Raw genomic sequence first — 22,152 nt, 5'->3', positions numbered from 1 at the left:
CCTCCCTCATCTATACAATTCCCTGATGTTTAGTGGTCTTCCCTCCACTATACAGTTTTCTGGTGTTTAGTGGCCCCTTTCATCACCTTTACAATTCCCTGGTGTCTAGTGCTGTCCCACTCCCCATATGGCTTCCCTGGTGATCTAGGGTGTCACGGACGATTGCGGGGACGCAGGCGCGTCCTGGAACCGCCCGTGAAGAAAAGAACGATCGCACTCGATTCCTGCATCGATTGCGCTTCAAAACGGTACAATCTGGGTTGAGTGTGTAGGGACAGCTAAAGTCCTTTTCTTAGCAAAGAGAGCACCATTCCAAATGCTGGTTGGCCCTTTTGATATGCTAATGAGCCTGGGCCCAGAGAGTCCCTGGCTTCAAGCTGTGCTGATGGCCCATCCATCAGGTATAAGGTGACAAACACCATGACAGAACCAATTTAGAGTGAGGAAACTCAGACACTCCGACTCCTTTTCCCAGCAGGGAGCCGACATGTGGCTTGCTGCTGCCAACTTCAAAGAACCTTTGCCTGGGAATGACCTGGTATAAATCCCAGGGGTCTCTCATATTCCATAAACTGCTATATGTATCATATTTTCTGTGTTGCCAGGCTGGCAGACCCTCCAAACTAACAGAGCAGGTAGGGCCCTGCCTGGCGTTGGTTCTGAGAACATTTCAGAACCTTCTGAGGTAAAGACTGCCCGTTAGGCAGTTCAACAGTGCCCTAATGGTACCACAGGGGTCCCACCCCTCATGTTTGGTATCAGACTGCTGGGTACATCGAGGCAGACCTGAAAATATTAGTAAATCTGCCCTGACCTGTACGGTTCTGTGAGATAGAGCCCATATATGGTTAAGGCATGATTTCTGGTCTCCAGGACAAGGGCAGGACTCATCTCATGTTCTAAGGGGGTGGGTGGGCCCGCCCTCACTTCCTCCTACTGAATCAGGGGCATAAGAATGGGAGAGGAGCCAAACTCAGGGTCCTCCACACTGAAACATCTTGCACTCATCAGATGCCAGCTTGAGGATATGCTGGCATCCACCTGGTCTGAACTCTGAACTCTGGACTTTGAAACCAAGGACTTTATGATTCTTCCCACAATAAGGACATCTTTCCAGGAACTAAGTATTTTTCTCCCTTCTTTTATTTTTCATACTGGCTATTACTGTTTTCATAATTGTTGATTTTCATAATTGTCTGTATATATTAATTATTTATATTGCGTGAATAAACGACTTCCCCAAGTCATTCACTGTTTCGCTACCCTGCTTATCAGCACACACAGAAATGATCCCGGGTCTCTGAAGATACGCTACTGTTTGTTTGTTGTTGGCTAGACAGAATATCGTGTGTTTAACCGTTTTATTCGCAGGATTAGTCAGTCAGTTAGTGGGCCCCACGGTCCCATAGTAACCGCGGTGGTGGCAGTTTACTCTGAACCAGTAGGTGACGTTGTAATCACCCGTGTCTCACAGGCTCCCTTCTGAGTTGTCTGCGGCTAATTCTTAACGGTTCCTGCGCATTGACTGCGACCAGAGTTCGCACGATCTGTGCGCTGGCACCGTTTAGAAGGCTAAGTGCGGTCAGCCACTGAGGGCTCCTGTGACATAGGGCTTTCTCTCAATATAGTTTCTCTGGTGGTCTAGAGTGGGCCAAACATAATGCAAAGTGGGGGAAACCACCTGAGAGCCAAATCTGATGGCTCCGAGGGCTAGATTTGTCCCACGGGTCTGAGTTTGACATGTATGCACTAGAGGCTCCTCCTATGGCTAGTTATGACCATTCTCCGGTCTGTATGGCTGTTGGATTGGGGGTTTGGAAGTCCTGGAGGAATCGTGCAGTTCAGACATACTTCATGCATAGTGAGGATTGAAACTAGGCTCTCTGCTCTTTAAAGCAACACTAATGCTCTGCTTTGCTCTCTGCAGCTTGTAGTTTGATAACAAAGCTGGTAAATAAGGGAGTAAGAGCAGATGAGACGTTTCTTGCTCCTGTAATCCTGCCCATCACTCCCCCCCACGCTGGGACTGTGTTGTCTCGTGTAGCCCCCTCCCTGTACCTGCAGCCATGCACTTTGTAGCTGGAGAGGTGTGCTAGCTCCACAGGCGGCAGCCAGGAGGTTATATAAGGTCTATTTATATCAGTTGGCTGCAGGCAGGCGGTTTAATGAGTTGCTGGCCTCATTCTCCCCTGTGCCAGGCTGTGCTGTGTGCGTCACTGCGCTCTGCTGAGCAATACGAGCAGTTTCCATGGCTTCTCCTCTTCCCCTGGAGACTCCATTCTCCCTTCCTAGATAAAGGGCTCCGCTGTGCCCCATTCACTGTGCAGCAGTCTGTGCCTCGTGCCTCCCACCTCACATTTACAGACAGTAAAATCTCAAGGGCCCTGTCTGGCAGGCTGTATGCCTGCTGCAGGCTTTTTCGATCGTCTGGTATATTTATTTTAGCTGTTGTGTGCTCAGGGAATCTGTGTGCTGAAAGAGAGCGCTTGCCTATGCAGCAATTTACAAGGTGATGACTTGTTTACGCGTAAAGCCAGATGAGGGTGTTCTAGAACATCCGCAATCCATACACTGATCTGTTGTGGTTTGTCTGTGCTGAGCAACCAGCAGAGGAAAATAGGAAAATGTTGTTACTGTCTGGTTAGATGGTGGAATCTCTACAGAATGCTGTCTGGTGTGGGGAGCTTAGAAGGCAGTGGTGTAACTGCAAATCATGCCCTCCACCAGCAAAACTTTGCTGGGGCCCGCCAATGTTCACCCCCTTTCCCTTCCCTATCCTGGCGAGGCAGGAGTTTAAAGGATACCCGAGGTGACATGATGATAGACATGTGTATTTACAGTCTTTAGCACAATAACAATGCCGGGTTCCTTTTTTTTTTCTTTTTCTGCCTGCAAGAGTTAAACATCAGGTATGTAATTGGCAGTTCCCATCTGAGTCTGGACTGGGTCAGACTACAGTGTGACCCTCACTGATAAGAAATTACTACTATAAATCCCTTTCCTAGCAGAAAATTGCTTTGGAGAGCAGGAAAGAGATAAAAAGGGTCAATTTATAGATTTTAGCTCTGGCATACTTCAGTGAATGTGTCATTGAGCAAAAACAAAACTTAAAAAGTAGATTAAAATATATAATAAAACTGTGGAATATCTTAAGTCCTTTCTAGGAGAAGGAAGATGGATACAATTGTTTAATTAGTTTATTTTCAACTTGGTTGTCCTTTAATGCTATAGTCCACACCCTGCGCACATGTAATTCGGGAATCCGGCCGGACCCAGAATCCTTTCTCCCACCAAGTTGCTACAACTCAGAGGCAGAATAGCACACAACACCCATCCAATCCCCCCAGCCGCCCCCACCACCACCCCCACCGAATTTGTGGAGCGGCAGGGTAAGCCACCGTTCGGCTCAGATGAAGTGTGAATTGAAAATTGCAATGGATTTAAAGAGAACCCGAGGCGGGTATTTGAAATCTTAAGAGACCACAGAGGCATGTCCTGTGCATAATCGCATGCCTCTGAGTCTCGCTATTGCCGGCTAGGAGACTGTCGCTAGCCGGGCGCTTTTTACAGGGTGGCACAGAAGACCCGGGGGGGGGGGGGGGACGACTAAGAGGTGGCAATAGCGAGACAGAGGCATGCGATTATGCACAGGACATGCCTCTGTGGTCTCTTAATATTTCAAATACCCACCCCTCAGGTTCTCTTTAAACAATTGTGCTCTGAGTATACTTTGCCTCATAATGCATGCATTGCAGTTGACATTGCCAAAATCCAACATTGCATTTCTCTTAATCGTAGTGCTGATGGAAAACTTTTTCAACAATTAGACCTTTGCAGTTTTGATACAGAAATGGTCACTGCTGATTAGCCTAACAATGAAGGCCATAATAACACCGCAATAAGACTGTAATTGTTTTAGGTTAGTATGTGTTCATTGGTACAACTTCTGGATCTCTGGAAAATATTCTGACCTGTAAAAACCCAGGCTAGGCTTAACAGTATATTGTATTTTATAAAGTAGCTACACACCTCTCAAAGAGCAATAGTAGGAAAGGCTTGTTGTGTGGGTTCAGTGAGTTTGGGCAGTTGACTTGTATCTGGTAATAATTTGTGCATGGATAGACATTGCTATAATGAATTGATGCAGCTCGCAAACCATTACAGGCCAGCCCATGCAACTACTAATGCAGAGCAGTAATTGACAATAACCTCAAGTCTTTATCCATCACTGCATGGAAATAATTATGGAAACTACTTTTGTCTGCAGCATTCCTTCTTCTGTCGACTGACAGAGGACAAGAAATCGGAAAAGTTCTTTAAAGTTTTCTTGATCGGATGAAAGTTGCACAGCAGGAAATTAAAGCCACCGTCACCGTCAACACCAGTGATCTGGGCAACAAGAAGCGAGATGAGGATCCGACCGAAAGGGATACTCCACACCGGAAGAGAGGTGAGAAAGGTCACTGGTAATTGTCCAGCCAAAAGGGAGCAGTACCATTTCAGATGGAGGCCATCTGACCTGGCTTCCTGGCAATGCCTATCTGCCAAGTCAAGCACTTGTCTCCTGCAACATCCATAAAAGTAACGTTACCCATAGTAATGGCCATTTTTGCTGTCTGCTGTATAAAAGATCTTTCTAAAGACAAAGAGAGTTTCCTTAGCTAAAATCTGACCCATTGGGACACATTTGTTATGGCCAGACAAGGAGTGTCGATGTAACCATAGCAACTTGTACAGCGGTAAAAGAAGAATCTCTTCTCTCCTCTGCTTTGGCACACCCCCTACCAAAGTTTATCAGCTCATGTGGGTAGCAGGTGCAGTTTCAGGATATTTTGGTCAGTAGTATATGGATTTGTGCACAGTTACTGTTGCCCACAGGGATCTGGACTCCTTACCTCGTGTGAGAGTTCAGGAGTGAGTTCTGTACAAAAGCGTTGCTAGCATACAGACTAGTGGAATGTTTTCGTTTCTGTGGAAGAGGGAGGAGGGCTGACAGAGGACTTCTTGGAGTAAAACAATAGGGTTGGCTCCTACTCGGCCGAGACAGTCCACCGGTAGGATTTCTTTATGATGCTTTAGAGCAGGGATGTCCAAACTTTTTAGGCAATGGGCCATATCGCCGTTTTTGAGCTAGGGAGCCAAACTAAATAAAACAAATTTTGCTGATTGCTGTTAGGTACACTGCGCCTGTGACATTTGTCAAAACATTTTCCGAGAGAAATAACCCATATCCTGTGTGCAGGTAGCACAGTGGCAGCTACTAATCTGTGACTTACTGCTTCTGGCATAGTGGCTGCTGCTAATCAGTGGCTGCTACTGCTACCTACAGGTGAGCAAAGGGGGAGGCAGAGCAGCAACACAAGGTGGCCCCTGCATGTGCCTCCACAGCTACGGCCTGTGGGCTGCATGAAATTAACAATTGTAGAGAGCCTTTGGGGCAACTAGAAAAGGCTCAGCGGGGCTGCATTTGGTCCCTCGGGCTGGACTTTAAACATGCCTGCTTTAGAGGAAACCTGAGGCTGCTATATGCAGACAGATTCTTTGAGGGCTCCAACCGGCCACCCTGGCTGAGAACTATCTAGCATGTTCAAGGCTTTAGTGACCAACAAGATCATCATAATAATAATAATGCACTGCTTTTCTAATAGAAAGGTTAAAAACTTTACTTGAAGTTGGCAAGTTCACCACCTTTCCTCCACAGCAGACATCAGAAAAGGGAAATTAAATGAGCACAACACTATTTTGTGGAGAAAGCCATTCTTAACGTGGCCACTAACAATTCAATTTCTAGTGAAAAATCATTCGAGCGATCTGAAAATTCTGTTCAGAAGTGAAATCATTCACTACACCATCAACAAACCAATCTTTGCTTCCTATCTATCACAACCAACAAGAAAATCCAAATTTCGGTTTGATGAAAATCCAATTGGACAACTATTTTTATAATAGTTTGTAATAGATTGTGCCCATCAACAGTAGAAATGTGAAGTCACATGTCCTGGATAAGAACTTTGCAAAAGGCTAAGCGGATTTGGATTGATAACCCAACAGCTGATGCCTCTTACGCACAATACAATTTTGCTATCGGATTGGGGATTTCCTGTCTAACATCCAACATATCCGATCTGCTTTCGATCAATAAAGGGATCGATCTTGTGCAGTACCAATCTCAAAATCGATCTCTTTATAGATCGGATATGTTGGAAATGTATTAATCTGATGGGAAAATTGTATCATGCACCAGCCTTGATTAATCAAGCTATCAGGTATTAAAGCGGACCTGATCTCAGAACTTCCTCTCTGCTCTAAAAGATAAGCAAAAGCATAACAACCTTTAAAGAAAAACATTTCTTTGTTAGAGCTGATACAAATCCTGCAATAAATCTGCAGTGTCTACTTCCTGCTTTCATGGAAGAAGACATATTAACACCCTGTGTTTACAAATTAACGGAGGAGATTCCTGAGCTGACATAGCTGAGTTCAGTTTATGGTGGGGATTAGTCACCGATGAGGGGGGAACTAGACGGGCTAAACTCTCTAAATACATACAAGGTACATCTGTTTTCCTTCTGTCCTATGCAAGAGTTCAGGTTTACTTTAATAAGCAGCTGTCCTAATCTGTTTGGTCCTCTGCAATTTCACTCACTGCAGAGGAATAAAGGCAGCCATACACTGGTCAATTGCCACCAAATCGACCCCCCCCCCCCCCCCTCATACATTACCTGATCCGGCCGGCGCGAGTCGCCCGGTCTCCACGGTCTCTTCTCCACTCTGGGCTCCAGCTTCACTTTACTTCCTGTCGAGGGGAAGATTAAACAGTAGAGGGCGCTCTACTGTTTAAACTTCCCCGGACAGGAAGTATGTGAAGCCAGCGGAGCCTAGCGCTGAGAAGGGACTGCGGGGACACGTGCCGGCACAACAGGTAATGTATTGCCGCTAGCGTTGGTCGTCGAAACATTTGAATGCCACTATCGACGCACTCCCGACCCGCCAGCGATCGAGCGACATTTTCCGTGCGGACAGATCGACCGATTTCCATCCGAAATCGATAAGTCAGTTTGCACATCGATTTCACAGCAGATTCGATCACATCTGCTATCAGCGGAAAATCGATCCAGTGTATGGGCACCTTAAAACTTTTCCAACCTACCGGGACGCTTCAGGAATTGCAGAGCTGAGGGTGCAAGAAATGTTATCTTGTTTTTGTAATATATGTTTTAACACTAACTGGGCTTTTACCTCCAGCACGGGAGACTGGTATGCAGATCACTGAAGAAACCAAAGAGCAGCTGTTGGAAGCCACAGTCGCCACCAAGAAGGCGTTTAACTCTTTCCGCAGAGAGGCCGACCCAGATGACCACTTTGCAGCTGGTGAAGGCGGTTTGGTGAACATGGAGAAAGGCCGGGATGAGCTGGAAATGAGTGCAGTGATCACGATCATGCAGCCAATCCTGCGATTCCTGCAGCTGCTGTGCGAGAACCACAACCGGGATCTGCAGGTAATAGAACTTTATATCATGGCCTGGATAAACGAGACCCTTTGTGGGCAAATTTTTTTTTTTTTTTTAAATATTTAATCACCGTTCCAGGTAGCTTCTGCAGATCAGTGAAAGTGGGGAAATTTTCAATAGTGTACACTATGGGAGGGGGGGGGGGGGGGGGGCGCTATAAAGGAGAAGTTGCATTGTGAAGTCTTATAATGAAGATGCTTGGTTAAATTAAGATGGCAACCCTACTTTAGGCCCACTACATTGATAATCTGCAGGTTGTGTTTCTCCTCGTCATGCAGAAAAGCATCCTGGGAAATTGAACTATTGTGGAGCGGGGCAGAGATGCAAAGGTGTGCAGGGAAATGGCCCTGCTGGACAAATAAGGGCCTAAGTAGACTGCTCTTCCACACCAATCTGCTGATGTTAGTCTGGCACCACCATGGTATACGTCGGATTTTTCTGACTGCAGTCACAAGCAATTCCTTGCAGGCACATAGTTTAGATCAGCAGTTCTATGCATTTTTGAGAAGGTTGACTATGAGTTGTTATAGCGGTCATAATTTGTGAATACATGACAGCTGAGATGTGTGGCAGAGTGCAGGTGAATCCTATTAGAAATAATATTGTTGTGAGTTTGTGCATTGGTGCAGAAAATGCCAGTGCTACATGAAGTAAGCTGTATAATTCTTGTCCCTGATGGCGGCCATACTTATCGACTTCATGTCAATATCCGTCAGATTGATCAGTGGTTAAATCTGCTAGACATCCTAGCCTCAATTGATTTCCTATCAATTTTCAGCCGAAATCAATCGTAATTACTGACCATACCAGACAGAAACCATGGCTTGATCAGTGGCTTGTCGGGAGAGTGGCAGTAGCAGCGTTTAGGATGACAGATGCAGAATGTTGGCAGCAGAGCTAACTCTCGCCTGTCCGCCTGGCAGGGTTGTCACCTCATCCCTTTAAATACCAACACATATGAATTATACATGCCTTGTGGCTAGTTAGATGCAGTTTAGGCATTATGTGTGACTAGCCCCAGAGCCTGTATAACTTAGATGTGCCAGTATTTAAAGGGATGAAGTGGCAAGCCTGCCGCCGGGGTGCCTCCTCCCGTCCATGGTGTCTCCTCTACATGCCGGAGCTCTGTTCCCTGGGTCTTCTCTAATGTGGCTGTTAGTGTTTGTTACATGACACAGGTGGCCAACACTAGAGGCCCAGCAGCATGCATGCTGGACCTCAAGTGATGGTCACGTGACACAGGCGCCCCGGAGAGAAGACACAGGGTGAAATGCTGCAGCATGGAGAGACAACGGGGGAGGGGGTGCATTAGATGTAGGAGACCTGGGGCTTATGTTTTCAATAGATATCAAACCTCAAATCTATTGAAAATCTGTGTAAAGTGTGTTGAAAGCAAATAGATCGATCGATTTGATCAGAGAGGGATCTATCTGATTGATCTGGTGCATATGTATGGTCACCTTAAAGGGACTCCGAGCAGTGCAGAAACTATGGAAAGATGCATATCATTTTAAAGCTCTCTTTCTCCTCTTTCCAATGATATATAAACCACCGCCCTACGCCTTTTAGTTTTCGCTATTTTCGCGATTGAAATTGCCGCGGCTGCGACTTCGATCTCAAAAATAGAGAAAACTAAAAGGCGTAGGGCGACTATTTAGGTGTCGCCAGAAAGAGGAGAAAGAGAGCTTTAAAATGATATCCATCTTTCCATAGTTACATTGTATTACACAGGGCGACTTTTTCTGCTGAATGCAGCTGCTGACTTTGAGAAAAAGTCGCCCTGTGTAATACAATATAACTATGGAAAGATTGATATCATTTTAAAGCTCTCTTTCTGGCGACACCTAAATCGCCCTACGCCTTTTAGTTTTCTCTATTTTCGCGATCGAAGTCGTAGGCCGCGGCAATTTTGATCGCGAAATAGCGAAAACTAAAAGGCATAGGGAGGCGGTTTATATATCATTGGAAAGAGGAGAAAGAGAGCTTTAAAATGATATGCATCTTTCCATAGTTTCTGCACTGCTCGGAGTCCTTTAACCACCTCTCTAAAGCACTCATTCTGATATCCTCACGTTAGACAGACCTTTTGCATATCTCCCAACTTTTTGAGATGAGAAAGAGGGACGCTTAAGCCACGCCCTACCACACCCCTGACCAAGCCCCTGGCACACCCCTAGTCACGCATACCACAAAGCTTTCATAAGAAAAATGTTTTTATAATTCAAACCACACTGGTCATTTCTATCCTGGTTCATTTTCCTTCATATTAAAATTAGTAATATATTGATTTAAAGGATTGGGACGAAGGTTAGAGTCACACATTTTTGATATATACATATATATATATATGGGTTGCAACGGTATGAAATTCCACGGTATGATAACCGTCAAAAAAAATACCACGGTATGACGGTATTATACAATTATAATAGAATTATTTGGACCCTGAGCACCCCTTACACCCCACCCCCACCCCAGTGTGGGGTGCGCTACTCCTTCAGTATATATATGATTAAGCCCCTGGGAGATTTGGGGCCCCAGGTAAAACTGAAAAAAGGCTTACCCTGCTCCTGCAGAAGTCCAGGTGGTGTTAGAGATAGGTGTAGCCAGTAATAGGTGGCCGCAGCATAGGTAGCCAGGGATAGGTGCCTGCAGCATAGGTAGCCAGGGATAGGTGTAGCCATGAGTAGGTGGCTGCAGCATAGGTAGCCAGGGGTAGGTGGCTGCAGCATAGGTAGCCAGGGATAGGTGTAGCCAGTAGTAGGTGGCTGCAGCATAGGTAGCCAGGGATAGGTGCCTGCAGCTTAGGTAGCTAGGAATAGGTGTAGCCAGGGATAGATGTAGCCAGGATAGGTGCCTGCAGCATAGGTAGCCAGGATAGGTTCCTGCAGCACAGGTAGCCAGGGATAGGTGTAGCCAGGATAGGTGCCTGCAGCATATGTAGTAGGTGCTCCTCTACATGGGTGGCCTAGTCTGTCACTTGAGCAGCGGCATCTGCAGGTGGTGTGGAGGCCTCTTGCTGGGGGTGTCTTCCGTGCCTGGTGGTGGTGGATATGAGGAAGGCAGGCAATGTGAGGCGGCTTGGAAGAAGAGGGCACCCCTGCATGGGTGGCCGTGCGGTCCGGAAGCAGAGGCGGCTGGAGTGACGATCAGTGGCGGCTGCTCGGTGAGACCCAGCAGTGGGGGCCGCAGAGCTGTGGTGGTCCTGGGGCTTAGCGGGCGGGGACCGGCACGGTCAGCCATGGGGAGCTCCGATCAGTAGGAAGCTGATCAGCAGGAAGTGACAGCGGCAGCGGCGTGTATGGAGCTGGGGCGGCCACGTGGTTAAGATTTCCGGAGTCCGACTGCAGCGAGCCCTGGGTCCCTGGACACTCCGCAAAGCGTCCCTGGATTCCTGGAGGCAGGGGGAATTTTTCCCACAGATGCGGTGAGGCCGTCGGGCCAGAAGGGTTGGAGCCCTGTGTGCCGGGCAAATCTCTTACAGCGCCATCTTGGGTAAACCGGTATTTTCAAAAAGTGCATGGTATGGTTATCATGCATTTTGAAACCGTGGTGTACCGTCATACCGGTATACCGCGGCAACCCTAATATATATATATATATATATATATATATATATATATATATATATATATATATATATATATATATATATATATATATATATATATATATATATATATAGACAAAGTCCTGGAAGTAGGACAAATGAGGAGAGAGGGACAGTTGGCATAGCTCCCAACTGTCCCCTCTACTTGCCAGAGATTGGTGAACCAGAACATGTTCCCAAAGCCAAAGTGCCTGTGAATGAATAAACCTGGCTCCAGTCGAGCCATGTTCATTTATTAAAGCAAACGTTAATTCGAGTAAGGGCTGATTCACACTTGGCGATTTCTCAGCGCTTTGCTGATCGCCGGTGATAAGCAAAGCGCTGCTACTAATGTGCCCCTATGGATACATTCACACTGCAGCGTTTGCAATTTTGATCAAACACACTGCATGCAGCGTTTCAGTTGAGATTGCACCGTGATTCTCATTTTGTTGAACGGTAATCACAAACGCAAATCACGCTGAATCGTGAGATTTTGCATGCACATTGTGATCGCGGAGCCGAACACGATCGCAGGAAAGCGGCGCTCCAAGCGCTGAGTGCGAACTAGCCCTAAAAAGAAATACCACACCTCTTCGAGTAAACACAGGATTAAGTGTATAGCGACATCTAATGGACAAAAGAGAAATTACATTAAAATACTTATAGAATACATCTCTACATTAACCCCTTCTTCTCCCTGCTCATCCTCCATAAATACCTAAATAAAACACTTAAAATTTACAAACTAAAAAGTATAAAAAGTAACCGCATTTAAAAAAATAAAATAGATATATAGAGATGTAGATATAGATATATAAAGATAGAGATATAGATCAGCGCCCCTTTAAACAAGAAACTGTGAGACTGGTTGAGATAAGTGCTTCAGATAAGAGCACTGCTCTCTAACAAATTAGTCGGAGAGCTTAGAGGAGTCTAAAGGTGCGTACGTCGTATTTTTTACAAACAACGGGTCCATCAGACCCTCCCGCGAGGCGGTCGTTCTGCCGACAGTAGTACATGAGTACAAGCTGTCGGCGGACTGATGAGACCGGTTTTGACTGACCACCCTGCCGGAGGGTCTGACAGACCCGTTGTTTGTAAAAATACGACGTGTGTATGCACCTTTAGACTCTAAGCTCTGCGACTAATTTGTTAGGCCTGGTGCACACCAGAGGAGTTTTTCTGAGCGTTTTGAGTTTTTAAATCTGCTGCTAATGTTATCCTATGTGTCTGTGCACACTGGAGCAATGAGGTTTTGTAAAAAAAAAACCATAGCATTACATTGGGAAGAGCTTTTAGAGGTTTCAAAAGCTCTTCCCAATGTAATGCTATGGGGTTCTTTACAAAACCTCATTGCTCCAGTGTGCACAGACACATAGGATAACATTAGCAGCAGATTTAAAAACTCAAAACGCTCAGAAAAACTCCTCTGGTGTGCACCAGGCCTTAGAGAGCAGTGCTCTTATCTGAAGTGCTTATCTCAACCTCATTGTTTCTTCTTTTAAAGGGGCACTATGGCGAAATTGTAAAATTGAAAATATGTGCAAACAAACAAGTACATATTTTCCAGAGTAAAATGAGCCATAAATGACTCTTCTCCTATGTTGCTGTCACTTACAGTAGGTAGTAGAAATCTGACAGAAGAATTCAGACTTTAATTCCTTTTTTTAGGGAATATCTTTATAAAGAATAAGTCTTGCTGAGAATCCCCTATGAAGAGATGGACTAGTCCAAAACCTGTCGGTTCTGTCAGATTTCTACTACCTACTGTAAGTGACGGCAACATAGGAGAAAAGTCATTTATGGCTCATTTTACTCTGGAAAAAAATACTTCTGTTTATGTTCGCACATATTTTAAAGTTTACAATTTTTCGCCCTAGTGCCCCTTTAAGGTTTTACTGCTAATGCTAATGAACCTTTGAACTTTCCTGCTCTGTTTCATAGTTTGAAATGTAGTAGTTTGTAAATTGCAAATATTAGACAATGATGCATTGTTATGAAAGAAAAAAAAAACCTGAAAATAAAAATGAGACACTTTTCGTTGCTACTAATGTTCTAGGAGTTACCCATACTACACATACAATTTATTACTTCATATGTTTTGTTTGTTTTTTTTGCTTCAGTGTCCCTTTAATGCCTTTCTTGATCTCAAAGTTGGTTTTAGTTTACTTTTTTTTTTTTATATCCGTACAAATCCTTCTTAAAGTTTTATAGCTCTTTAATCCTGAGATGTTTTTGTTTTTCTACTTTGCAGAACTTTCTGCGCTGCCAGAACAACAAGACCAACTACAATCTTGTGTGCGAGACTCTGCAGTTCCTGGACTGTATCTGCGGCAGCACGACGGGTGGCCTGGGGCTGCTGGGGCTTTACATCAATGAGAAGAACGTCGCCCTCATTAATCAGACTTTGGAGAGCTTGACTGAGTACTGCCAGGGGCCGTGCCACGAGAATCAGGTGTGTCATCTGTGGTGATACCCGTGCACCACACAGGGCGTTGCTGTCACAATACAGTGCAATCAGAGTTTTGGATGATCCTCATTGGCCGAGACGGCCTGTGTGCCAGCCTATGCCCTTTGTGCAGCTCTGTTACATAACAGCTCGAGCACTGGGACATTTTGCACGTGTTGGGTGATTTCCTGGAACTCTCTGTAACTTGGCATTATGTAACATGCTGCTCTGGGTGACAGGGACATGCCTGGGGCTGCCATGCTGTACACAGAGTGCTTAGAAAGCTGGAGCACAACAGGCGTGTTTGGCACAGGCACTGGCATTTTATCGGCTGTTGTGCAGGGAAGAAGGAACATCAACACGGGACAAAGTGTCAAAGTCCTGGATGTGATGTTTGGGTTGTAATCACTGAATGGTCAACGTTGGAATTTGTTGTTGTAAAAGAAAGCGTCTGCTCCTATCAATGTGTAGTTTGTAATAGGAGAAGCAATGATTGTACGAAGCCCTGTTCAAAAAACAAAGCATTTTATTAACCATCTAGTCCTCAGCATATATTGGTGATTGCGTCATGTGACAGTCAGTGGAGCCATCCCTCTGCAGTATTCACCCCCTTTCTTAGGGCAATAGGAATCAGCCATGTTACATGTCTTATTCACTCTCTCCATAGCACTGTGTGTATATATATATATATATATATATATATATATATATGTATATATATATATATATATATATATATATGTATATATATATATATATATATATATATATATATATATATATATATATATATATATAATATATATATATATATATATATATATATATATATATATATATATATATATATATATACAAGCCAAGGGATGAGCAGCACAAACCGATTTCTATGCAATACTATGCAAAGCATGCACGCAGCACCGGAGAACCCCAATCTCCACAAGAAACACACAAACACAGAGGGTGCTGCAGCACACAACAGGAAAATAGTGACAGGGGCTCTTGGTTACGCTTTAACGCGTTTAAGCTCACCAACTGCGCCAAAGTGTCCCCGATCTGGTGAGTCCTACTCTAACCAGGCAAAAATGCTCGTTTTTATCAGCGTTCTAGTGGGAACCATGCCAAAAGCCCAGGGGTCAGCTAAATGGGAGAAATGAAATTAAAAACACCTCACCTTCTACTAGCTACTAACTGAACTATGAGCACCGCTCATTTAGATGCTTAACTGTGCTAGAGATGGGTGTGGTTATGCACGCTCACAGGGGAAAATAATATATTTTCCCCTGTGAGCGTGCATAACCACACCCATCTCTAGCACAGTTAAGCATTTAAATGAGCGGTGCTCATAGTTCAGTTAGTAGCTAGTAGAAGGTGAGGTGTTTTTAATTTCATTTCTCCCATTTAGCTGACCCCTGGGCTTTTGGCATGGTTCCCACTAGAACGCTGATAAAAACGAGCATTTTTGCCTGGTTAGAGTAGGACTCACCAGATCGGGGACACTTTGGCGCAGTTGGTGAGCTTAAACGCGTTAAAGCGTAACCAAGAGCCCCTGTCACTATTTTCCTGTTGTGTGCTGCAGCACCCTCTGTGTTTGTGTGTGTGTGTATATATATATATATATATATATATATATATATATATATATATATATATATATATATATATATATATATATATATATATATATATATATATATATATATATATATATATATATATATATATATATTCTATATATTCATCTCTATCTCTTGGCAAAGCCCATCTGAGGATTGCGGCACATATTAAAGAGAAGCAAGATCTGCGGATGTGTTTCTGATCTTTTAATTACAGCTGCAGACAGCAATGCTTGTTGCCTGGGCAGTGGGCCAGCGATTTCCTGTATACAGTAGCAATAAAAAGTATGTGAACCCTTTGGAATTATATGGATTTCTGCACATATTGGTCATAAAATGTGATCTGATCTTCATCTAAGTCACAATAGACAAGTCTTCTTAAAGAGGAGCTGTTAGGTATAAGGTCTCAGAGAAAATAAACACATATATCAGTAGCTAAATATAGGCTGTACTTACATTACATATGCATTTCACTGTCCACGTTTGGATTTCACAGAATTTTTATATAGTATATGCAGAGAATGATGCTCCTGACAGCTCATGGCAGGCTCCATGTTTGTCTGTCTCCTATGAAGCCAAATGTGTCGTCATGTCCTCCCTGCTTCCTGATCACAGAAAAGCTCCTACTGAATAACACTAGTTTGCAGTGAATATTAATGAGCCATGTGGCTAGGAACAATAGCGGACTCCTGCAGTGTACTCTGCCGGGAGATTTATCAGTGCTGTGCACTGGACTGAGTTACATGCTATTGTTACTTGACCCTGTAACTTCTCATTAGCAGCCGAGGGGAGGGCCCCAGAATGCTTTGCAGTATGGTTTGCGGCTTGCGTCCTCTTAAGAGCTTGGGTCTAACAGCTTTGCTGATAAGCACACATCAAATGAAAGAGAGATTTTTATCTTCACTATTGCCTTTTTGGCTTCCGTCTAAACTGTTTAACACAGGAGTATAGAGGTTTAAATTAGCTTCTGCAGCCTGACAGTTACTCTTTAAAGGACTCACGAGGCGAAATAGGAAAAAAAGTGAAATACCTGCATGAAATTTGAATGCACGGACGACGCCACCCGCGCTCTCTGCCGTTTCGCCGGCTCCCTGCTGCTCAGTGTCCCCCCGGGCCGGCTCCCGACCCCACAGCCCAGGCTCTCCTGCCTCCAATAAAATGGCCGCTTGAGCCGGCCGCGGCCAGCTCGTCCGCATAGACGCGAGTGCGGCTGCGCAGCTCTAGGGCCTCCAACCCGCCTCCCCCCCCGCCCCCCCCCCCCCCACACGTTACAGGCTGTCAATGCGGACTGCGCAGCCGCGGCCATTTTAGTGGAGGCAGGAGTGCCCGGGCTGTGGGGTCGGGAGCCGGCCCGAGGGGACATTGAGCAGCGGGGGCACGGATGTCAAATTTCATGCAAGTATTTAACTTTTTTTTTTTTTTTTTTTTCTTCCTATTTCACCTCGTGAGTCCTTTGTCTGTGATTGTCTATTATTGTGACTTAGATGAAGCTCCGATCACATTTTATGTCCAATTTGTGCAGAAATCCATATAATTCCAAAGGGTTCACATACTTTTTATTGCTGACAACTGCCTTTATCACAGGGCCAAATTAAGGAAAACTTTGTATTTGGCATTTTGTGGGAGTGGAGGTGCGTTTCTCATACATGCATCTCTGGTGGCTACACTCTGTATACTTGCTTGAAAAGAATGCGCTGCCAGCCAATGCACGAGCTGCACTTTGGTTTGCACCCCATGGTTAGACTGCGCACCCAATTGATTATGGATTCATGTGAGAGTCCAAAGTGGATTGAGCAAACAGTGGTGTAGCAATAGCGGGTGCAGAGGTTTGCGACCGCACCGGGACCCTCCATTATCCATTTTATTAGCTTTGCATTGGTGCTATGCTGGTAATGAACGTGCGACTTTGGTAGCAATCCTTTTCTTACACTGCAAGTGTCCTTAGAAGCATTTGCATCTCATTGATCATCCCTACTAAGTTTATGCAAAAGTATGTACATTTTTATGCCAACACGAAGAGTCCACAGCACCACGTCAGTAATATATAGCTCTCTTATTATTTAAAAAGACAAGGAGATAGCCATAACAGAGACAGACGCGGTTTCGGACAAGGTCCTTCCTCAAGCTGTTTCAGGCTCTCTCTGAAATACAACACAATTGCTACTCTTATATATGTTACGGCCAAAACCAGAAATCGGCCAATTCTAGAATTAGCCGGCCGTTTCTAGAACTGGCCGATTTCACGTCGGCCAAAGTCCAAAATGCTGGGAATTTCTGACATTGGCCGGTCAGTTCTAGAACCGGCCAATGTCAGTTGGCCAAAGTCCAAAACGCAAAAATCCCAGAACATCCCGGGACTTTCTATTTGTTAGTTACAGCTGATACAAATTCTGCAATAAATCTGCAGTGTCTACATCTTGCTTTCTTGGGAGCAGACATATTGTTAACATCCTGTGCATTTAAATTAGCTGCTCTGCTGTGGCAGTCAGGTGACACAGGGGAGAGGGGGGATGCATGGCTGGGGGGTGCTTTGCTGGGCGCTATGCGTGGCTGGAGGGGGGGAGGCTTTGCTGGACGCTTTGCATGGCGGCGAGGGGGGGGGGGGGGTTGGCCAAACCAATCTGAGTATCAAAGACAACCAAGCTAAATGCAAAAAGAGAGATCATAGTCCCTGTTCAATCCACTATTACCCAATACGATCCATCCAGGTGTGAGAGGTTCTTTATACGGGGCCTCTACACCTGTGATTCCTCGTACGTTGTATACTTAGATGCCCTTGTGGGTTGGTATATGTGGGTGAAACCACACACCACCTTATGGTTGTAGCTGGTAATGCATAAAGGTATCTTATTACATCCTATGTAATGACAAAGAAAGGAAAATGGAAAGCCCCAATAGTGTATTGTTGTTTGGATAATGGTATTAGGTGAAGAAGAAATAATACTCACAAGTATGGGTTGCCAAATCCAGGCAACCACTAATAGCGCTTGCGGGGATATTGGGCCTGTCCCCACTCAAGCTAAGAAGTTGCTTTCCGTAGGCAGATCTGGTGATCACGCCCATCCAACAAGTGGATACAAGATCAGGAAATTAGAGGCGCCAAAGAGGATAAAATGCATTAAAATTTCTAAAATGGGGGTATTGGATGACTTACCTCCCCAATGAAGACATGTGGATAATAATAAAAACAATTTATTCTTACTCCAACAAGCTTCTTATTACATCCTGTCTGTAGAGGAAGTTATGAATAAAGTTTTTGTTGCATTCTTGGTGGTGCAACAGCCAAGAGAGCCATTACCCATGACGTTGATAAATATCGGTTTCTCCTGCATTGCACATTGCTGTGCACTAGGAAGCTAGTTTATAATAGCCTTTCTAATACACAGGCACGCCTGTACAGACATGCTTGGTGATGCAAGGCTCACTGTTTATCTGTAATACCGTAAATAATTTAGTCTTATTGGGGATGTATGCATTTTATGTATAGCATTTTCTTTTTATCCTGCAATCCTGGATTTCAGTCTTTGAAATAACCAAGCTGATAATACTGCAGCCATATCTTCTAGGATCAGGTCTCTGAAACCTGTTCAGGACTTTTCATTTTCTCTAATAGGTAATGGAGCAAAACTGTCTATTGATAACTTATACTTCTAACCCTCTTGTCGCCCTACAGAACTGCATTGCCACCCATGAGTCAAACGGCATCGACATAATCACGGCGTTGATCCTGAATGACATCAACCCTCTAGGTCGGAAGAGGATGGACCTGGTCCTGGAACTAAAGGTAGGCTTTCAGGAAACCGGAGATTTGGGTGCCACCATAGGCAACCATTGAGGTATTGTTAAGGAGGTGAAATTTGGGCGCTTGCGGTGTCCGATAAATTGGGGTCGTCTGCAATATGAAATACGGCTATGAAAAGCGGGCGCATCCTCTCCTTAATCATACACACACCCCGCGCATTTGCAGAACCAGTAGTGTTCTGTAAGAATTCCCAATCTCTGGACCACCAGGATTATCTTCACGTGTCCTGCAGTCCCTCTTGTCTGCTCTCTGATGCCTCCAGTGGTGCAGTAATGAGGCGCCACTAGAGGGTGTCAGAAGAGATTGAGACTGTAGGACAGGGTGAAATTGATCCTAGCGGGTATGAGACAGGTAACTACCAAAGACCCCTTTCTTCTGCATTTGGCTGGGTGAGGAAGGGGAGGGCTTTTGGGGCACAGGTGTGCCCAGAGGAGTCTGCCTCAGCTTGATCCTGGTATGCTGCTGAAGGTATAGGACAGTTAGCTCACAGCAGTGTATATGGAGAAATGTTCGAGAGATGTTAAAGAGGAACTTCAGCTTAAACAAACATACTGTCATTAAGTTACATTAGTTATGTTAATTTAAAATAGATAGGTAATATCTTACCCACCCTGCTTTAAAAGAACAGGCAAATGTTTGATTTCATAAGGGCAGCCATCTTTTTGGTTGAAAGGAGGTGACAGGGAGTATGAGACACAGTTCCAACTGTCCTGTGTGCTGATAACCCCTCCCAGTTGCTAGTCAACATGAATAAAACATAGGAAATGCCATCATGCTTTGCACAGCATCAAGGAAAAACCACCCAGCAGTTTTCTTTGATGGGTGGAGCTTAGCTAAAAATGCAGCTAAAAATGATGCTTTGGTAAGAAAAACAAAGTTCTGATGCTGTGAAACGGTTAAAGAAACACCCAGCCTTTTCAGTTCTGCTGAGTAGATTTTTAGTCCGGAGGTTCACTTAAGTCTCCCCAAACATCCCATTTGCTACTTTTAAAGTGCGGGGGTGACTTTCAGGGGTGTGGATCTGTAGTCGCTGGATCTTCTGGGAAGTGCTGTTGGGTGCACAGTTGATGTTTGAGGTCTCTGGACCTGACAGCTTTTCTGGGCTGGGGGAACATGGGTGGCCTCGCCAGCCTGGGTCTGATTTATTGAGGCAAATGCATGCCATCGTTTTTGAACTGTGAATTCAGTAACATTCATTATGATGCAACACAGTGGGTAGACAAGAAAACCTGCTGGGCCATTCAATCCTGAACAATCACATTATCGCTAGTTTCCTAAAAGAACTGGTTGATCGGCATGGATTATTTATTATTGATTTATAATTTTCCTCATTCATATGACAGCTGATTTAAACTTTAAACTAAATTAGTTTGGACCAATGCTGGGGAATCTGGGGATCAGTTAAAATCTGAATCCTCTGATGTCAGCATACAATCGTTTGCTAAAATTGCACTGTTAATGGGCACCTTTAGACTTCAGTATAGTAGGGAGACTGGACTATGAACTTCTTCTTGGACTATAATATATTGTACCATAATTGTATAGCGCTTTTTCTCCTGTTGGACTCAAAGCACTTGCGAGGCAGCCACTAGGGCACACTCAGTAGGCAATAGCTGCATTAGGAAGTATTGCCCAAGAACTCCTTACTGATTAGGTGCTGGCTTACTGAACAGAGAGCCGAGATTTGAACCCAGGTCTCCTATGTCAGAGGCAGTGCCCTTAACCTCCCTGCCGTTCTAAAAATGTGCTGCGCACAGCAGGGAGGGTGGTTTTTTGCATTTTTTTTCTTTTTAGCATGTAGCTAGCCTAGCGCTAGCTACATGCTTCCCACCCTCCCAGCGGCGTCCCCCCGTACGCGCCGATCGCCGCCGGCGCGTATGCCCATCCGGAAATCCCGTTCTGAACGGGATTTCCATGAGGGCCTCCCCCGTCACCATGGTATCGGTGACGTCAGAGGGAGTCCCGATCCACCCCTCAGCGCTGATTGGCCAGGCAGCGCACGGGTCTCGGGGGGGGTACCCTCAGCTGAATCCTCAGCTGAATCCTCAGCTGAATCCTCAGCTGAATCCTCAGCTGAATCCTCAGCTGAATCCTCAGCTGTGGGTTACCCTGAGCTGAGCTCGGGATAACTGGCAAGGAGGTTAAAGAAGAACTCCAGTGAAAATGATGTATTAAAAAAAGTGCTTCATTTTTACAATAATTATGTATAAATGATTTACTCAGTGTTTGCCCATTGTAAAATCTCATTTAGATCCCTGATTTACATTCTAACATTTATTACATGGTGACATTTTTACTGTTGGCAGATGATGTAGCTGCTGCTTGTTTTTTTGGCAGTTGGAGATAGCTGTAAACAGCTATTTCCCACAATGCAGCAAGGTTCGCAGACAGGAAACTGCCAGGAGTACATACTTTTCTTGTGGGAGGGGTTTGTTGTGGGAGGGGTTTCACCACAATATCAGTCTTACAGCGCCCCCTGGTGGTCTGTTTGTGAAAAGGAATATATTTCTCATGTAAAAGGGGGTATCTGCTACTGATTGGGATAAAGTTCAATTATTGGTCGGAGTTTCTCTTTAACCATCACACTATCCACACTATACACAGAATCACAATCTGCATGCCAGGTGATTGGTGCGTTAAGTGACACAAGGGGCAATCTCATTGTCCCTAGATAGCGGTTAATGGTCAGTGGTGGTTGCACAATCGTTGGGTGCATAACTGCTATTCAGATTTGAGTATGTATTGAGAACTGCTGAAGGATTAAACGTGTTAAGGTTAAAATATTTTTCAGCTTTGTTAGAGTGGATTTTTTATGCCTATTTTGTTGCTGTTACGGAATACTTCCTTGCAATACAATTGAGCAGAAGGCCTGTCTAATGTTACTATTGATTCCACCCAGTGGATCATCAGGGATTTGGAAGGTGAGGTCTGGTTGGATAAACTGAACTCTGGCCTAGACTACTGCAGTTTTGCAAAACAGCGATGACATAACAAATGCAGAATTAGTTGGGCATGGCTGCTCTGTCCTGCGTCATTCGTTGGCCTCGGCAGGTCCATGTGGATGAGCATAAAATCTGATTTTCCTTGCACTGAATTACTGACAGCACTGTGATAATCTGGCTGCACAGGCAGTCTGGGGGAAAGGGCAGCTGACTAAAATTATAATTACTGTATATATTTTT

The 22,152-nt window shown here is 44.8% G+C and overlaps 1 protein-coding gene across 1 annotated transcript in view; it reads left to right on the top strand.

The window, feature by feature from the left end:
- The window catches only part of ITPR1 (inositol 1,4,5-trisphosphate receptor type 1), a 366,152-nt gene that overhangs the window by 292,175 nt on the left and 51,825 nt on the right, over window positions 1-22,152 (top strand). The window contains 5 exon segments of the mRNA XM_068253115.1: window positions 4,268-4,325; window positions 4,328-4,450; window positions 7,246-7,499; window positions 13,358-13,558; window positions 18,842-18,952. Coding sequence (XP_068109216.1) covers window positions 4,268-4,325; window positions 4,328-4,450; window positions 7,246-7,499; window positions 13,358-13,558; window positions 18,842-18,952 — 747 coding nt within the window.

Source organism: Hyperolius riggenbachi, chromosome 9 (genome assembly GCF_040937935.1).
Source record: "Hyperolius riggenbachi isolate aHypRig1 chromosome 9, aHypRig1.pri, whole genome shotgun sequence".
NCBI classification, from domain to species: domain Eukaryota; kingdom Metazoa; phylum Chordata; class Amphibia; order Anura; family Hyperoliidae; genus Hyperolius; species Hyperolius riggenbachi.
The sequence above is the reverse complement of the archived record's forward strand: the minus strand, read 5'-3'. Positions and strand labels throughout refer to the sequence as shown.